Source organism: Agelaius phoeniceus, chromosome 4, assembly GCF_051311805.1.
Source record: "Agelaius phoeniceus isolate bAgePho1 chromosome 4, bAgePho1.hap1, whole genome shotgun sequence".
Taxonomy (NCBI): Eukaryota; Metazoa; Chordata; class Aves; order Passeriformes; family Icteridae; genus Agelaius; species Agelaius phoeniceus.
Window position 1 is genome coordinate 72776878 of NC_135268.1, and position 16665 is coordinate 72793542.

At 64.8% G+C, this 16665-nt stretch overlaps 3 protein-coding genes across 4 annotated transcripts; 2 read left to right on the forward strand and 1 right to left on the reverse strand.

The window, feature by feature from the left end:
• Positions 1 to 1360: 1360 nt before the first annotated feature.
• WDR54 (WD repeat domain 54) lies at positions 1361 to 7625 on the reverse strand. The gene is made up of 10 exons (XM_054633860.2): positions 7542 to 7625; positions 6533 to 6740; positions 5682 to 5744; positions 5526 to 5592; positions 4637 to 4693; positions 4438 to 4565; positions 3604 to 3704; positions 3361 to 3523; positions 2450 to 2524; positions 1361 to 2335 (listed from the first exon to the last, which is right to left on the reverse strand). Exons 1-10 carry the CDS (start codon positions 7559 to 7561, stop codon positions 2204 to 2206), a joined length of 1014 nt encoding a protein of 337 aa, XP_054489835.2. The 5' UTR covers positions 7562 to 7625; the 3' UTR covers positions 1361 to 2203.
• Positions 7366 to 10868, forward strand: C4H2orf81 (chromosome 4 C2orf81 homolog). Of its 2 annotated transcripts, none has more exons than XM_054633861.2 (5): positions 7366 to 7662; positions 8970 to 9188; positions 9273 to 9485; positions 9564 to 9770; positions 9899 to 10868. In XM_054633861.2, exons 1-5 carry the CDS (start codon positions 7654 to 7656, stop codon positions 10847 to 10849), a joined length of 1599 nt encoding a protein of 532 aa, XP_054489836.2. In that variant the 5' UTR covers positions 7366 to 7653; the 3' UTR covers positions 10850 to 10868. The 2 variants fall into 2 exon arrangements, with proteins under 2 accessions (XP_054489836.2, XP_077034018.1); XM_077177903.1 differs by lacking the exon at positions 7366 to 7662 and adding an exon at positions 7995 to 8211.
• Positions 10869 to 11973: 1105 nt separating this feature from the next.
• On the forward strand, positions 11974 to 16601 carry LOC129120364 (retinol dehydrogenase 13-like). The gene is made up of 6 exons (XM_054632934.2): positions 11974 to 12145; positions 12648 to 12887; positions 14852 to 14941; positions 15812 to 16000; positions 16220 to 16326; positions 16413 to 16601. The coding sequence occupies exons 1-6, from the start codon at positions 11989 to 11991 to the stop codon at positions 16599 to 16601; spliced, it is 972 nt and encodes a 323-aa protein (XP_054488909.2). The 5' UTR covers positions 11974 to 11988.
• The last annotated feature ends 64 nt before the right edge of the window (positions 16602 to 16665 follow it).

A 16665-nucleotide genomic window follows, 5' to 3' on the forward strand; every position in this document is an offset into this window, starting at 1 on the left:
CCGTGGGGCGGGGGGGGCCAAGCTGTGAGCAGGGCGGGCTGGGTGGGTGGGTGGGTGCGGGGAGGGGTCCCTGGGTGCTTGTGTGGCTGCGAGAGCCCCCGGCTCATCTCTGTGCCTTGGACTGGGGGGGCGGGGGGATCATTGTCCCTGTCCCGAGGGCGTGGTGGCATTGTCGCTGTCCCCGGGATGTGTCCCCACCCCGGAGTGAGGGGGGGAGCACCGTGCCCGCCCCCGGGCTGAACTGCACAACCGTTTTTACACTTTTTTACCCCAGGAGCACAGCGGGGCCGCCCCCACCCCGGCCTCGGGGCCCTACCCGGCCCGGAGCGGGGCCCCCCACCTCAGCAGCGGCTGTTTTAACCTTTAATAAAGCTTTTTGTAACGGAGCTGGACTCTGCTGGGCCCCCCAAACCCTGCAGGGCGCCCCCAGACCCTGCTGGGCCCCCCCAAACCCTGCTAGGCCTCCCAAACCCTGCTGGGCCCCCCCAAACCCTGCCGGGCCCCCCAAACCCTGCTGGGCTCCCCCAAACCCTGCTGGGCCCCCCCAAACCCTGCTGGGCCTCCCAAACCCTGCTGGCCCCCCCAAACCCTGCTAGGCCCCCCAAACCCTGCTGGGCCCCCCTAAACCCTGCAGGGCCTCCCCTAAACCCTGCTAGGCCCCCTAAACCCTGCTGGGCCCCCCCAAACCCTGCAGGGCCTCCCAAACCCTGCAGGGCTCCCCCAATCCCTGCTGGGCCTCCCAAACCCTGCTGGGCCTCCCAAACCCTGCAGGGCCCCCCCAAACCCTGCAGGGCCCCCCCAAACCATGCCGGGCCCCCCAAACCCTGCTGGGCCCCCCCAGACCCTGCTGGGCCTCCCCAAACCCTTCTGGGCCCCCCCAATCCCTGCTGGGCCCCCTAAACCCTGCAGGGCCCCCCCAAACCCTGCTGGGCCTCCCAAACCCTGCAGGGCTCCCCCAATCCCTGCTGGGCCTCCCAAACCCTGCTGGGCCCCCCCAAACCCTGCTGGGCCCCCCCAAACCCTGCTGGGCTCCCTAAACCCTGCAGGGCCCCCCCAGACCCTGCTGGGCCTCTCCAATCCCTGCAGGGCCCCCCAAACCCTGCTGGGCCCTGCCAACCCTGCAGGGCCCCCCCAAACCCTGCTGGGCCCTGCCAACCCTGCAGGGCCCCCCCAAACCCTGCTGGGCCCCCCCAAACCCTGCTAGGCTCCCTAAACCCTGCAGGGCCCCCCCAGACCCTGCTGGGCCTCTCCAATCCCTGCAGGGCCTCCCAAACCCTGCTGGGCCTCCCCAAACCCTGCAGGGCCCCCCAAACCCTGCTGGGCCCCCCAATACACGAGCCCTCCCCCCAGGAAGGAGTGACACGGGGGGGGCTTCACTGGGGTGTATTTACTGGGGGGAGGGGAACAGAAATGGGGGGACACGAGTGGGACCTTCAGGGTGGGGGGGTCATTTATGGGTGGGGGGAGGCACGGCAGGGGGGGTGGGGTGGGCTTGGGGGGTTCCCCCACCTCAGGGCCTGTCCCAGGCTGAGCCCCCCCAGCTCCAGGGCTGGGCCCCCCATTCCCCCCTCCCTGGGAGCAGAGCTTGGGGTCACCTCAGCTCCCGTGGGGGGGGTCAAGGACGGTCAAGGCTGGAGGGGACCCAGGGATGTCCCTGGGGTCCCGCTGCAGCTGCTGCTGCCGTTTCCAGCCCCGCAGCACAGCTGGGGCCTCAAACATCTGGCCCGTGGCCATGGGACTGCAGCATCCCATGGGGATTTGGGATCCCGGGGGGTTGGGATGCAGGATGCCCCAGGTCCCCCATGTCCTCCTCCTGGCCTCCCTCCCCCATTTTTTCCCCTCCCCAGGAGCTGTGCCCGGCAGATGCTGCACGCTGGGACGCTGGGCCGGGCTCTCGGGCCGGAGCAGCAGGTAGCACAGGTTTCCCGGGATCCTCCCGTCTGAGCCGGCTCCGTTCCCAGCCACGCCACCCTCCGGGAAGGGCGGGAGGCCACGGGAGGATCCCGGAGCCGGTGGGAGCCATGGGAGGATCCCCTCGGGGCTGCTGGAGCCGCTCCCAGCCCTCGGGAGGGCTTGGGGCAGGGGAGGATCCCAGCCGGAGCTGCAGGGAGGGGGGGGATCTGTGCTCAGCCCTCACCCAGGGGGAGTGTCCCGGCCTTCCCGGCGTTCCCGGCGTTGCCGTTATCCCGGCAGCAGCCCCGGCTCAGGCGGGGCCGTAGCAGAGGATCTCGCTCAGGTCGTAGCCGGTGACAGCGAAGGTGTCCCCGGCGGGGTCGCAGAAGCGGGCGCCGCACACCTGAGTGTCTGTCACACACTCGGCGTGGCAGTGCTGCACCTGCGGGGCGGCAGAGCCAACTCCAACCCGAATTCCAGGATTCCCACAGCTCCAAGGGCCACGTCCCTGTCCCCGTGGAGCAGCCCCGTGTCCCTGTCCCAAGCCCGGACTGACCTCGATGTCATCGGTGTCCGGGTTCCTGCTGAGCTTCCAGACGTGGACAAAGGAATCCTCTGCACCCGACAGCAGCTGCCAGGGGAGCAGGGGACAGTGGGGACACCACGGAGGTGGCACTGCCACTGGCAGGGTGGGACACTGGGGCGGGATATCAGGGTGGGAGTTCAGGGCGGAATGCCAGGTGGGATGTGGGGTGGATGGGGTGAAGGTTGGGATTTCAGGCTGGAATTCAAAGTGGGTTGTCAGGTTGGAACACCACGTTGGAATGCCAGGTTGGGATTTCAGGTTGGAATTCAAGGTGGGATGTCAGGTTGAGATTTCAGGCTGGAATGCCAGGGTGGGATGTCAGGCTGGGATTTCAGGTTGGAATGCCAGGTTGGGATTTCAGACTGGAATTAAAGGTGGGATGCCAGGTTGGGATTTCAGGTTGGAACACCAGGTTGGAATATCAGGTTGGGATTTCAGGTTGGAATTCAAAGTGGGATGCCAGGCTGGGATTTGAGGTTGGAATTTCAGGTTGGAATGCCAGGTGGGATGCCAGGTTGGGATTTCAGACTGGAATGCCAGGTTGGAATGCCAGGGTGGGATTTCAGGCTGGAATGCCAGATTGGGATTTCACGTTGGAATTCCAGGTTGGGATTTCAGGTTGGAATGCCAGGTGGAATGCGGGGTGGGATGTCAGGTTGGGATTTCAGGTTGGAATGGCAGGTGGAATGTGGGGTGGGATTTCAGGTTGGAATGCCAGGTTAGGATTTCAGACTGGAATTCAAAATGGGATGCCAGGCTGGGATTTCAGGTTGGAATGCCAGGTAGGATGTCAGTGTGGGATGCAGGCTGGGATACTGGGCAGGATGCCAGCCTGGGATGCTGAGTGTGCCCCAGCTGTGCCCCCAGCTGTGCCCCCGTACCTTGCCGGTGAGCGGCGCCAGGTCGAGCGCGTAGATCCAGCGGGCGTGGGCGCTGACCTGGGCGCGGATCCGCCCCGAGGCCGCCTCCCAGAGCCGGATCTGCCCGTTCCCGTAGCCCGCGGCCACGATCCCGTTCCACAGCGCCACCGAGGAGCACGTGCAGCTGGACACAGGGCCACGTGTCACCACCGCAGGGGTGTCCCCTCCTCGTGTCCAGCACCCCGTGGCATCCCCGGCGCTCACCCAGATCCCGGGATCTTCCCGAGCAGCGTGAACTCCTCCCCGCTGCTCCACAGGCACAGCGTCCCGGAGTCATCGGCTGTCACCAGGTCCCCAGCCCCGTCCTGTGGGGAGAGGTGGCTCAGGGACACCGGGCAGTGTCCCCAGCTCTGGGGTGGCACTGTCCCACGGGCACCGGGACAAGCTGGGACAGCTCCTCAAGCGCTGACAGGTCCCGGCCGGGAGCGGGGCCGGCAGCGCCCGGGGGCGGCTCCGTTGGAACTCGTCCGGCCCTGCCCACGCGGCCACACCAGGGTGGATTTCGAGGAAGGATCAGGGCACCCCTCCCTCCCTCCCTCCCTCCGTGAGGATTCCCGGCTCCTCCCGGCCCTGGGAATGCCCCAGTGCAGCCCTGGGAACCCTGGGAGCAGAGCCCGGGGTGGCAGTGGGAGGTGACACAAGAGCTCCGTGTCCCCACGGTGACACGGCAGCTCGGGAATGGCATCTGGGGGATGAATTCCTTGGGGATCCCAGAGCAAGGAAAGTTCAGTGACTCATCAGGGAAAGTGCTGAGTGGGAGGAAACTGGCTGGTGAGTCTGCAGGGACCTGCCCTGGGAGCTTCCAGGAGGTTGCAGGAGAGATGGGAGGGATTTGGGACAAAGGATGGCGTGACAGGACACAGGGAATGGCTTCTCGCTGGAGAAGGGGAGATTTGGGTGGGATTTTGGGAAGAAATCCTTCCCTGTGAGGGTGTGGCTGCCCCTGGATCCCTGGAAGTGTCCAAGGCCAGGCTGGAGCCACCTGGGGCAGTGGAAGATGTCCCTGATGAGATTTAGGGTCCCCCTCTCCCCCCATACCGGGGCCTGGCCCTGCTCGGCTGCGATGTCGGTGATGGGATCCCGGTGCTGCTCCAGGACCTCGCTCAGCGTCACGTTGGTCCCTTTTGGGGGGATGTCAAACACCAGCACGGCCCCAAAGGATGTCCCTGTGGGTCAGGGGGGTCAGCAGGGGCTGGGCCAGCCCAGGGCCACCACCCTGCCCACGCCCTGGGCTCACCCACGCAGATGAAGCGGCCGCCGGCAGCGGCGATGCCTCGGGCAAACACGGAATGTGCTGGAAGGGAAGGGAACAGGTTTGTGTCACCCTGGGACAGGAACTGGGGAAGGGAACAGGTTTGTGTCACCCTGGGACAGGAACTGGGGAAGGGAACAGGTTTGTGTCACCCTGGGACAGGAACTGGGGAAGGGAACAGGTTTGTGTCACTGTGGGACAGGAATTGGGGAAGGGAACAGGTTTGTGTCACCCTGGGACAGGAACTGGGGAAGGGAACAGGTCTGGGACAGGAATTGGGGAAGGGAACAGGTTTGTGTCACCCTGGGACAGGAATTGGGGAAGGGAACAGGTTTGTGTCACCCTGGGACAGGAATTGGGGAAGGGAACAGGTTTGTGTCACCCTGGGACAGGAATTGGGGAAGGGAACAGGTTTGTGTCACCCTGGGACAGGAATTGGGGGTCACACCCCAGTCCTGGCACAGGTTTGGGCCTGTCACAAGAAGATCTTGAGGTGTTGGTGTGCAGGAGGTGGGGAAGGGGCTCAGCATGGAGAAAAGGGGGATCAGGGGCCATGGGAAATGGATTTGTAGCAAAGTTTTAAGGTTTGACAGAAGGGTTGGATAAATGGGGACCTTGTGGCTCTGCACAACTCAAGAGGAGGGGACAACCAGGGAACAGGGACAGATGAGAGGGAACAGCCCCAAGCTGTGCCAGGGGAGGTTTAGGTTGGATATTGGCAAAATTCCTTCCTGGAAAGGGCTGGAATTCCCACCCTGGCAGGGGTGGAGTGCCCTTCCCTGGGGGGATGGATCCCCCAGCCCTGTGCAGGTGGCACTTGGGGACAGGGTCAGAGGTGGCCTGGGCAGGGCTGGGGGGCTTGGGGGGGATTCACCTGCCGGGAGCTCCGGGACATCCAGGGCGTGCCAGAACACCATGGTGGAGCCATCAGCATCGTACATCTGCCATGGAGGGACAGCTGGGACACTCTGAGGGGACAGGGGGACCCCCAGTGCCACCCAGGACCCCCCCAGGACCCCCCAGGCCTCACCTGCACCCCGCGCTGGGACGTGAGCACCAGCAGCACCCGCGATGGGAGCTCGCACCACGTGGCCTGTGGGGACACGGAGGGGACACTGAGGGACCCCCCTGTCCCTCCTGGGGACACTGAGGGACCCTGCTGTCCCCTCTGGGAACACTGAGGGACCCCCCTGTCCCCTCTAGGGACACTGAGGGACCCCCCTGTCCCCTCTGGAGACACTGAGGGACCCCCCTGTCCCCTCCAGGGACACTGAGGGACCCCCCTGTCCCTCCTGGGGACACTGAGGGACCCCCCTGTCCCTCTTGGGGACACTGAGGGACCCCCCTGTCCCCTCCTGGGCCAGCACCCCCAAAACATCCCTCCAACCCCACCTCTTGGGGGTCTTCCCCTGGAGAACCCCCAAAATCCCCTCCTGGGGAAACCTCTCAAATCCTCTGCCAGGAGAACCCCAAACTCCCACCCCTGGATCAGGAACCCCCAAATCTCCTCCTGGAGCCCCCAAACCCCTCCTGGAGCCCCCCAAAGCGTTCGTCCAGGAACAAGAGCCCCCAGATTTTCTCCTGGAGCCCCCAAATCTCCTCCTGGAGACCCCCAGCCCCTTTCCCAGGCTGCAGTTCCCCCCAAATTCCCCCAGACCCCTCAGGGGGCTCCTTTCCCCTCCCCACACTCTGGACCCCACAGAATCCTGAACCCCCTGCCCCATTTCAGCGCCAGGGCTGTGACACAACCCCCCCCACAGTGCCAGGGAGGCGCCAGGGCTGTGACAGGACCGCCCCCCAGGGCCAGGGAGGTGCCAGGGCCGGGTGCCACCCCCTGCCCGCTGCCAGCAGGACCCGGCCCGGGCTGTCCCCGTCCCTCACCTGGGTCAGCAGGGGGGTGCTGAGGGCAGAGCCCCCTCCCCTGGCCTGCAGCTGCCGCGGGGGCCCCTCGCTGGCCAGCAGGCTGAGGCTGGAGCCGTGCACGGCCCCGAAGGCGGGGGCGCGGCTGGGCGGGCACAGCACGGCCAGGTTGTTGTACAGAGCAGAGCTGCTGCTCCGCAGAGCCAGGCTCCGCTCCCGCCGGTACGGCCTGCGGGCAAACCGGGGCTGCCAGGACCGGGGGGCACAGCCGGGGGGGTGCCAGGACCGGGGGGCACAGCCAGAGGGGTTTGGGGCAGATTCTGGGGGAGCTGGAGTGGATCTGAGGGGTGGGGAGGGAATAGAAAGGGAATGGGGGAGGATTCAAGAGGGGCAGGGATGGGGCTGGTGTGGGGCTGGTGATGGGTTCAGATGGGGAGGGGCAGATCCAGGGGGCTGGGGGCAAATCCAAGTGGGGCTGGGGCAGATCAACGGGAGAGAGGGGAAGATCCAGGGGGCTGGGGGTAGGTCCAGGGGAGGGAGGGGCAGATCCAGAGGAGCAAGGGGCAGATCCAGGGGGTCTGGGGGCAGATCCCGGGGGTCTGGGGACAGATCCACCCCTCTCCCCTCCCAGCGCCCCCCACAACCCCCGGCCTAATCTCCTGTGCCAGGGACCCCAGCCCAGCCCCACCTCACGGACCCCCCGCCCTTCCCGAGCCCTTCCCGAGCCCCCCGCCCAGCCCGTCCCGCCCTCCCCGAGGCCCGTTCCCCCGCGGTTCCCTTCAGCTCCCCCCGGTTCCCCTCAGTGCCCCCCTGGTTCCCCTCAGTGCCCCCCGGTTCCCCTCAGTGCCCCCGGTTCCCCTCAGTTTCCCCTCAGCGCCCCCTGGTACCCCCGGTTCCCCTTCAGCCCCCCTCGGTTCCCCTCAGTGCCCCCCGGTTCCCCTCAGTGCCCCCGGTTCCCCTCAGTTTCCCCTCAGCGCCCCCGGGTTCCCCCCGGGTTCCCTCCGGTTTCCCCCCCCCCCTCCCCGCTCACACGGCGCTTGCCGCCGCCATGGAGACGCGTCGCGGCGTGATGACGCAAGGGCGGGCGGCGCACGGTGATTACGTCACGTTGCCGTGGAGCCCGGGACGCCAAAGGGGCGGAGATGGCCGAGGTGGGACTGGGAGGGACTGGGAGAACTGGGAGGGACTGGGAGGGACTGGGAGGGACTGGGAGAGACTGGGAGAGACTGGGAGGGACTGGGAGGGACTGGGAGAACTGGGAGGGACTGGGAGGGACTGGGAGAACTGGGAGGGACTGGGAGGGACTGGGAGAGCTGGGAGGGACTGGGAGGGACTGGGAGAACTGGGAGGGACTGGGAGAGCTGGGAGGGACTGGGAGAGACTGGGAGAACTGGGAGGGACTGGGAGGCGGCGGAGCGGGGCAGATGGGGCGGGGGATGGCTGGGAGGGGATGGGGGATGTGGGGAGTTGGGGTGTACTGGGATATACTGGGGTATACTGGGGTGTACTGGGGTGTACTGGGATGAGCTGGGGAGCCGTGCTGTGGTGGGCTGGGAGGTACTGGGCTAAACTGGGATGCACTGGAATGTACTGAGCTGTACTGGGATGTACTGGGATGCCCTGGGATGCACTGGGATGTACTGGGCTATACTGGGATGAGCCAGGATGTACTGGGAAGCCATGCTGAGGTGGACTGGGAGGTACTGAGCTGTACTGGGATGAGCTGGGGGTCCATGCTGGGGTGGGCTTGGAGGTACTGGGCTATACTGGGCTATACTGGGATTTACTGAGCTATACTGGGATGTACTGGACTATACTGGGGAGCCATGCTGAGGTGGGCTGAGAGGTACTGGGCTATACTGGAGCGTACTGAGATGAACTGGGATGCACTGGGCTAAACTGGGGTGTACTGGGATGAGCTGGGGGGCCATGCTGGGGTGGGCTGGGTGGTACTGGTCTATACTGGGATGTACTGGGCTGTACTGGGATGAACTGGAGGGCCATGCTGAGGTGGGCTGGGAGGTACTGGACCATACTGGGATGAGCTGCGATGTACTGGGATGAGCTGAGGGGCCGCGCTGGTCTGTGTGGCGGTGTACTGGTCCATACTGGGACGCACTGGGCTGTGTGGCGGTGTACTGGTCCATACTGGGGTGCACTGGGCTGCGTGGCGGTGTACTGGTCCATACTGGGACACGCTGGGCTGCATGGCTGTGTACTGGTCCATACTGGGACATGCTGGGCTGCATGGCGGTGTACTGGTACTGGTCCATACTGGGGTGCACTGGGCTGCATGGCTGTGTACTGGTCCATACTGGGGCGCACTGGGCTGTGTGGCGGTGTACTGGTCCATACTGGGACACGCTGGGCTGCATGGCGGTGCACTGGTCCATACTGGGACGCACTGGGCCGTTCCCGCGGGGGCAGCGGGAGCTGTGCGTGTCTCTGTCCGGTGCAGAAGGGGAAATCCCGCGGGGCCGGCACCAGATCGAAGCAGGACAAGCCCCGAGCGCAGCCCCGGCAGTCCAAGAGGGGCTCCCCCAGGAGCTCCGGGCGCACCTCGATCCAGCCCAGCCCGTCCCCGGAGCCCCTGGAGCCGCTGGATGTGGAGCCCATCCTGGACGAGCTCCTGGAGCGGGTCCTGACCGAGGTCGCGCTGGCAGCCGTGGCTCGGCAGGTGAGAGACCCCCCCCTCCCCTAATTTGGGGAGGTTTTGGGGGGGCTGGGAGGTGCGGGCGGGGTCTCAGCGCTGTGTCCCCAGCGGGTGCCGTTCGCGGTGGCGCGGGCGCGGGATGCCATCCTGTTTGTCGCCGAGTGGCGCTTCCTGGTGCGGGATGAAAAAGTCCCGGAGCCCGAGGGGGACTCGGAGCCCGAGCGGGACGGGGTCTGGAAGGAGGACGAGGAGCCCCCGGCCGGCATCTGGGACTCGTGGACACCGGGCGTTGTCGCCGTCGCCTCTCCGCCCTCGGAAGAGGTGAGAGGTACCCCGGGCCCCGGAGCCCGCCCAGGCCGTGGGATGGCGGTGTCACCGCACCGGGTCCCCTCTGTCCAGCTCTCGTCCGAGGAGCTCTCCGAGGCAGAAGAGGCTCAAAGTCCGCCCGTGGGTCCCGGTGAGGTTCCCGCCGCTGCTCCCGCTGTGGGTTTCCCTCGGCCCCGCGGTCCGTTCCCGTCCGGGGCTCGCCCGGTGACAGCCAAAGGTCCCCTCGGCCGCGACACCGCCGCTGCTCCCGCCGGGGGTGTCCCTCTGTCCCCGGGCCAGGTGAGACGTGCCCCGAGCCCCCCTCCCCGAGACCCCTCGGGCTGAGTCCCAGCGGCTCCGTGCTGTCACCCACGGGGTGGGGACCCGACCCCCTCACCCACACCGGGTCCCTTTGCCCGCCGTGCCAGTCCCGGTCCGCAGCCGCCGCCGCCGCTCCTCCCGTTCAGCCTCCCGTGCCGCGGCCGCCGCCCCGCCCGAAGCCGCCCAGCGCTGCCCAGCCCCGCGAGCGGGGCCGCCGCCTCTCCCGGTCCCCCGAGAGGAGGCGCCCACCCTCCCGAGCCCCCGGGAGGCACCGCCAACCCTCGCGGCCCCCGCAGCCCCGGGCGGCCCCGCCGGAGGCGCCGCCGCCCCCGGTTCCGCCGCCGGTCGCGCCCCCGGTTCCGCCACCGGTCGCGCCCCCGGAGCCCGCAGCGCCGGCAGCACCGGAGCCCCGCGAGCAAGAGGCACCGCCGCCATCATCATCCTCCCGCTCCAGCGCGGGGTCCGTCCATCCGCGCAGACTCTCCCACAGCCCCGGCGTGCCCCGGCTCGGTGCCCGGCGCGGTGCCGCCCGCTGGGTGCTGCCCGAGGTGAAGGTGCTGGACGTGAGCACCGAGGCCGAGCGGCCGCGCTTGGGAGCATCGCGGACCCGGTTACCCCTGCCGGGATCCCTCGTGCAGGTGATCCCGGCGACCGCCAGGGCCGCCAGGGCCGAGCCGCAGCTCTGCGACCCCTGGCTGGCCTCGGTGCGCCTGGCTCCCGGTGTCACCGTGCGCTGGGGACGCTGCGAGCGGCGCGGGCCCGCCCTGGCGGGGCACGGCGGGGACGAGCAGGGGGACGAGGCGCTGAGGAGGGCGGAGAAGGACCTGAAACCCATCCTGCCCTACCCGGAGTGCCGGCTCTCGGAGTACGGAGAGGCGGAGGAGTGGCAGGACAGCCCGCTGGAAACGGAGCGGCTCCCGGAGCTGCCCCTCCCGGCGCCCGGCCCCGCTCTGGGGGGATCCCTGTCACCCCGAGTGTCGCCGGTGCAGTGGCTGGAACCGGCCGTGGCCTCGGGAGACCCTCCTGGAGATCGGGGATCTTTTAATAATATAAAATAGTAAAATAAAAAAACTACTAAAATGAGTTTTGCGGAGCCCACGGTGCCATCAGTGCCCGCACCCGCACGTGGCTGGTCCCCGCAGCCTCTTTGTCCCCAAATGAGAGATAAGGGCGATGCGACAGGGTGACACGCGTGGCTTCGCCCCCGGAGATCCCGTCCTGGGGAACGGGGACGGGACGGGACAGGCAGAGGCCGCCCGGAGCCTCCTCCGCCTTCCCGGGAGCTCCGGGCGCAGCTCGGGGTCCCTCGCTGGGACTGTCCCCGCCCGCTGGGCCATCCCACAGGGACCAGCCCTGGACTGTCCCCGCACTGCCCGAAGGGGACTTCGGGGGACATCGCCCCTCCTCGCAGCCGCCCCGGGGTTGCAGAGAGTCCGAAGTGGCGCGGGCGAGCAGCCCCGGGGTGGCACCGGGGACACTGAGGTGGCACCGAGGACAGCGGTGTGACACAGGGAGCTTTACATGTCCCCCGAGTGGCATTCATGGAGACCCTCATTAGCATATTCGTGGGCGTGGTTTCATCTCATTAGCATGAGGTGCGATACCAGGCGTGGTTTTCTGTTCCTTTTCGGCACCAGGTGAGGCCTCAGGCGTGGATTTTGGTTCCTCATTAGAAGATGATAGAGTGGGCGTGGCCTTCAGTTCCTAATTAGCGTCAGAGTGCTTTCGCCACTTAATTCAGCGCTCATCGAGGGTCCAACCTGGCGACCCTACAAAACAGGATCCCCCATCCTATTTGTGACCCCGTTTTTTTGCGCTGGTACAATTCCTCCCGCGTTACTCAACAGTACAGAGGAACATTCCTCCCGCGTTACTCAACACCGTAGGAACGTGTCGGGTCCAGCCTGGCATAAACTATTGGTGGAGAAAAAAAAAGCCCAGGTGTTTTTACAGCACCACAGGGTATTAAGAGCAATAAAAGAGGTGTAATTTCCCGATAGGGTGGCACTGGGGACAACGGAGTGGCACAGGGGACACGTGCCTCACCTTCCTGCCTGCTCCAGCCACTCTGCTGTCCCCCCTCGGCTCCCAGCGGCTCAGAGCAGAGGGACTCGTGCCGTGCCGTGCCGTGCCGTGCCACCGGCCGGGCAAAGGTCCCGCTGTGACCTCTGTCCCCAGCGCCACCCCGTGCCCGGCCATGGAGCTGCTGGGGGCTCTGAGCCCCCCGTGGTGGCTCCTCCTGCTCCTGCTGCTGGCCCTGCTGCTCCGGGCCACCCGCAGGAGCCCCTGGGACCCCCGCAAGTGTCCCACTGACCTGACGGGCAAGACAGTGATTGTCACCGGAGCCAACAGCGGTGAGCAGGGAGGGCGGGGACACGTCTGGGGGAGGTGGCGCGATGGCTGCGGGGTGGCCTGCAGGGGACATGGGTGTCCCTTGGCCAGCCCGGGACCCCAGTCCCTGCTTTGGCTGCGGAAGAAGCTGGTGGCCATCCCTGGGCACCCACAGTGTGCTCCCGGTGCCCTCTGCTCACCTTCCTTAACTCGGGACTGTTAATGACTGACGGACAAGGCCACCACGGCCACCATGTCACACCAGGGATGGGGTCACCGCTCCCAGCTGTGTTCCCCTGCCACTGCTGGAGATGCTGGGACCCCCAGACTGGGACTGGCATGTCCACACGCACCCAGGGACAGAGTGACCCCACGCGTGCCGTGCTCCATCCCCACCCCAGCGCCCTCCATTTCCCGCTGGGTGGTTTTGGCCATGGCAGGGGCAGCCCAAACGCGGGGGCACGGGCCCCAAAGGAGCAGCGGGACCTGTCTGGGACCAGCCCACATCCCCTCCGTGTCCCGCAGGCATCGGCAAGTGCGTGGCCATGGAGCTGGCTCGCCGCAATGCCCGCACCATCCTGGCGTGCCGGAGCCGGGAGCGGGGCCAGGCGGCCGTGCGGGAGATCCGGGCGGCCACCGGGAACCCGGCGGTGCTGCTGAGGCTGCTGGACACCGGCTCGCTGGCCTCGGTGCGAGCCTTCGCCGCCGCCGTGCTGCGGGAGGAGCCGCGCCTGGACGTGCTGGTCAACAACGCCGGAGTCACCGGTAGGTGCCGGGCAAAACCCTCCGGCCACAAGAGGGGTCCAGAGCCTGTCCCGATGCCCGCGGCACTGCCCCGCTGTGGGGGTACCAGCTGTCGGTTTGTCCGTCTGGATTGAAGGCATTGGAGACGGTGATTCTAAGCTGGTGTTGATCTATTGGAAGGAAGGAGGGCTCTGCAGAGAGACTCAGATGGGTTGGATGGATGAGCAAAGTGCAACAGCGTGGAGTTCAATCAGTCTAAGTGAGAGTTCTGCATTCTGGCCACAAAAATCCCCTACAATGTTACAAACTGGGGCCAGTGTTCAGGCAGAAAGGGACCTGGGGGTGCTGCTCGACAGCAGGTGGAATTTGAGCCAGAAGAGTGCCCTGGTGGCCAAGAGGGCCAATGGCTCCTGGCCTGGATCAGGAATGGTGTCCTCAGCAGGAGCAGGGAGGTCATTCTGCCCTGAGGAATTGTGTCCCCAGCAGGAGCAGGGAGGTCATTCTGTGCCTGAGGAATGGTGTGGGACCAGCAGGAGCAGGGAGGTCATTCTGCCCCTGTAGAATGGTGAGACCAGCAGGAGCAGGGAGGTCATTCTGTCCCTGAGGAATGGTGTCCCCAGCAGGAGCAGGGAGGTCATTCTGCCCTGAGGAATTGTGTCCCCAGCAGGAGCAGGGAGGTCATTCTGTGCCTGAGGAATGGTGTCCCCAGCAGGAGCAGGGAGGTCATTCTGTCCCTGTAGAATTGTGTGTCCCCAGCAGGAGCAGGGAGGTCATTCTGCCCCTGAGGAATGGCATGTGCCCAGCAGGAGCAGGGAGGTCATTCTGCCCTGAGGAATTGTGGGACCAGCAGGAGCAGGGAGGTCATTCTGTGCCTGAGGAATGGCGTGTGCCCAGCAGGAGCAGGGAGGTCATTCTGCCCCTGTAGAATGGTGTGCCCAGGGAGGTCATTCTGCCCCTGTACTTGGTGCTGATGAGGGCACGCCTCGAGTGCTGTGTCCAGTTCTGGCCCCTCACTTTGGGAAGGACGTTGAGATGCTCAAACACAAGGCTGGTGAGGGGAACACAAACTCTGTGAGGAACGTTTGAAGGAGCTGGGGCTGTTTAGCCTGGAGAAGAGGAGGCTCAGGGGTGCCCTTATTGCTCTCTACACCTTCCTGGAGGGAGGTTGCAGACAGGTGGGGTCGGTCTCTGACAGAACCAGAGCACACAGTCCCAAGCTATGTCAGGGAAGGTGTAGGTTGGATTTTAGGAATAAATTTTTCACCAAAAGAATAATAAAGTACTGGAATGCTCTTCCCAGGGAGGGGGTAGAATCACCATTTCTGGATGTGTTTAAAAAAGCCTGGCCATGGCACTTGGGGCTGGAGTCTGGTTGAGGTGTGAGGGCACAGGCTGGACTCGATGATCTTAGAGGTCTCTTCCAACCTCATCGTTCTGTGATTCTGTGAGTCTGTGTTTGGACTCAAGTGTTTATTATTTCTAATCAGTAAAACTCTCACTACTGTGAGTTCAGCAGCTTTTCATTAGAAGGCACAAAATGGCCAACAATCTCTTGTTATAAGGTCTTTTAAGACTAAACCATCCAATTAAGAGCTGACACCTGGATTATTTTCCCTTTTAACCCAATAACTGATCCCAATGTGGACTTTTCTGCCCAATTACAAAATGCCACCCAAACCCATGGAGAAGAAGGAAGAAGCAGCATGAAGAAGAAACCCAGGATGACACCCTGTGCCCTCCATCTTGCTTCCATCCACTACATACTAAAAATCCCAAAACCTCAATTTCTCACCAAGTGACACACCTGCACTACTCTCTACAATCAATTTCACACTTTTGTGGATTCCAGTCTATCTTGAAGCCTGGGAAACTTTCTCCATGAGTGAGGGTCAGAGTCAGTGCTGCCCTGGGGGTCAGGGCACCCCAGAGCAGACAGAGAAACATTCCCTGTGTGCCCTGGGTTTCCACAGCCACCCTCCTTTCAGGGCTGCCCTTTGCCATCACGTCGGAAGGCCTGGAGCAAACCTTCACCACCAACTACCTGGGCCCATTCCTGCTCACCAACCTCCTCCTGGGTGAGTGCAGGGGCTGGGGGAGTCAGGGGGGCTCTGGGGACTCCTCCTCGCTCACCACCTATACTGGTATAATTACCAATGAATAATTGGTAATTATTGGTATAATTACTAATATAGCAAACGGGATGTGCCTTGGATGGTCTGGCATGAACCAAATGGCAGCACTGTGGTGTTTCACCCCAGAGACACTTTTTGGCTGGCTGGATGTGTGGTGTTTCACCCCAGGGACACTTTTTGGCTGGCTGGATGTGTGGTGTTTCGCCCCAGGGACACTTTTTGGCTGGCTGGATGTGTGGTGTTTCACCCCAGAGACACTTTTTGGCTGGCTGGATGTGTGGTGTTTCACCCCAGGGACACTTTTTGGCTGGCTGGATGTTGCAGTGGGTGCTTGGAGGCAAGTCCAGGCACGCAGGAGCTCTGGTGGTCCTCAGGTTTACCTCTGGTGGGGAAGCTTTAAGGTGGTAGTGAAGGAAAGGAGTCGGTTCTGATGGAGGGTTTGGATCCAGAGCTTTATTGTGGCCCACAGGCCTCTGAGTCCAGCAACTCCTCCAACAGAGCTCCCTGACCGTGTGGTTGCTCTTTTACCCGAAGAAGGGGAGCAGGGAAAGGGTAGGAGCCACCAAGAAGGAGGTCTCAAGGGACAAAGGACACCTGGATGGCCCAATGTCCCCCAGGACGTGGAGGGCATCTTTTGAATCTGCCCAATTACTCGATGCCCTTCTGGAATGCCAGGACTGACTGACAGACAGTGCTGGGAGGGGGAAGGAGAGGAGACTGACACAGCTGGCAGGGAATTATCAGGGAGGAACCCGGGGTTTCTGAGGCAAACCATGGCATGGCACTGCAACACCAACGCCCTGCTTGGCACAGAGCTGCTGAAGGCCTCGGTGCCCGCCCGGGTGGTGAACGTGTCGTCGTTCCGGCACAGCGTGGGCACGGCTGATGGCGGGTACCTGACGGGGCAGCGGCGCCCGGGCGGGCACGACGCTGCCTACAACAGCACCAAGCTGATGAACGTGCTCTTCACTGCCGAGCTGGCACGGCGCCTGCAGGGCACAGGTGGGTGCTGGGCCGCGGCACCCTGGGGACATCCCCTGTGCCAACTCCCTGTGCCAGATCTCAGGGGCTGCTGGCAGAGCTGGGGGGTCTGAGAGACTCGCTGGGACCCCCCAAGGGTGGCAGAGCCCCAGCTGTGGTCAGGCTGGAGGCTGCTCCTGCTGCTCCCTGAGGGATTTGGGGTCCCTGGGTGCCCACCCTGCTGACGGTGCGGCCTGGCAGGGGTGACGGCCAACGCGCTGAGCCCGGGCGTGGTGAGCACCAGCATCATGCGCCACTTCAGCTGGCCCGTGCGGGCGCTCTTCGTCCTCCTCCGCCCCTTGATGAAGGTGAGCGGGGTCGGGTCCTGCCCAGCCTGGGGGCAGCAGGGTGGGAGGGGGGTGCCAGAGCTCTCCTCACCCCCATTTCCCCACAGTCAGCCGAGCAGGGCGCTGCCAGCACCATCTTCTGCGCCATCTCGGAGGAGGCCGAGGGCATCACCGGGAAATATTTCGACAGCAGCTGCCGGCTGGCGCTGCCCTCGGCGGCCGCCCGCGACCCCGCGCTGGCACGGAAGCTCTGGGAGGCATCGGAGCGGCTGACGGGGCTCTCGGAGCAGGGCTGAGCCACCAGGATGTCACCCCATTGATGTCACCCCACTCCACTGGCTGCTGCCGAGGGGACAACAC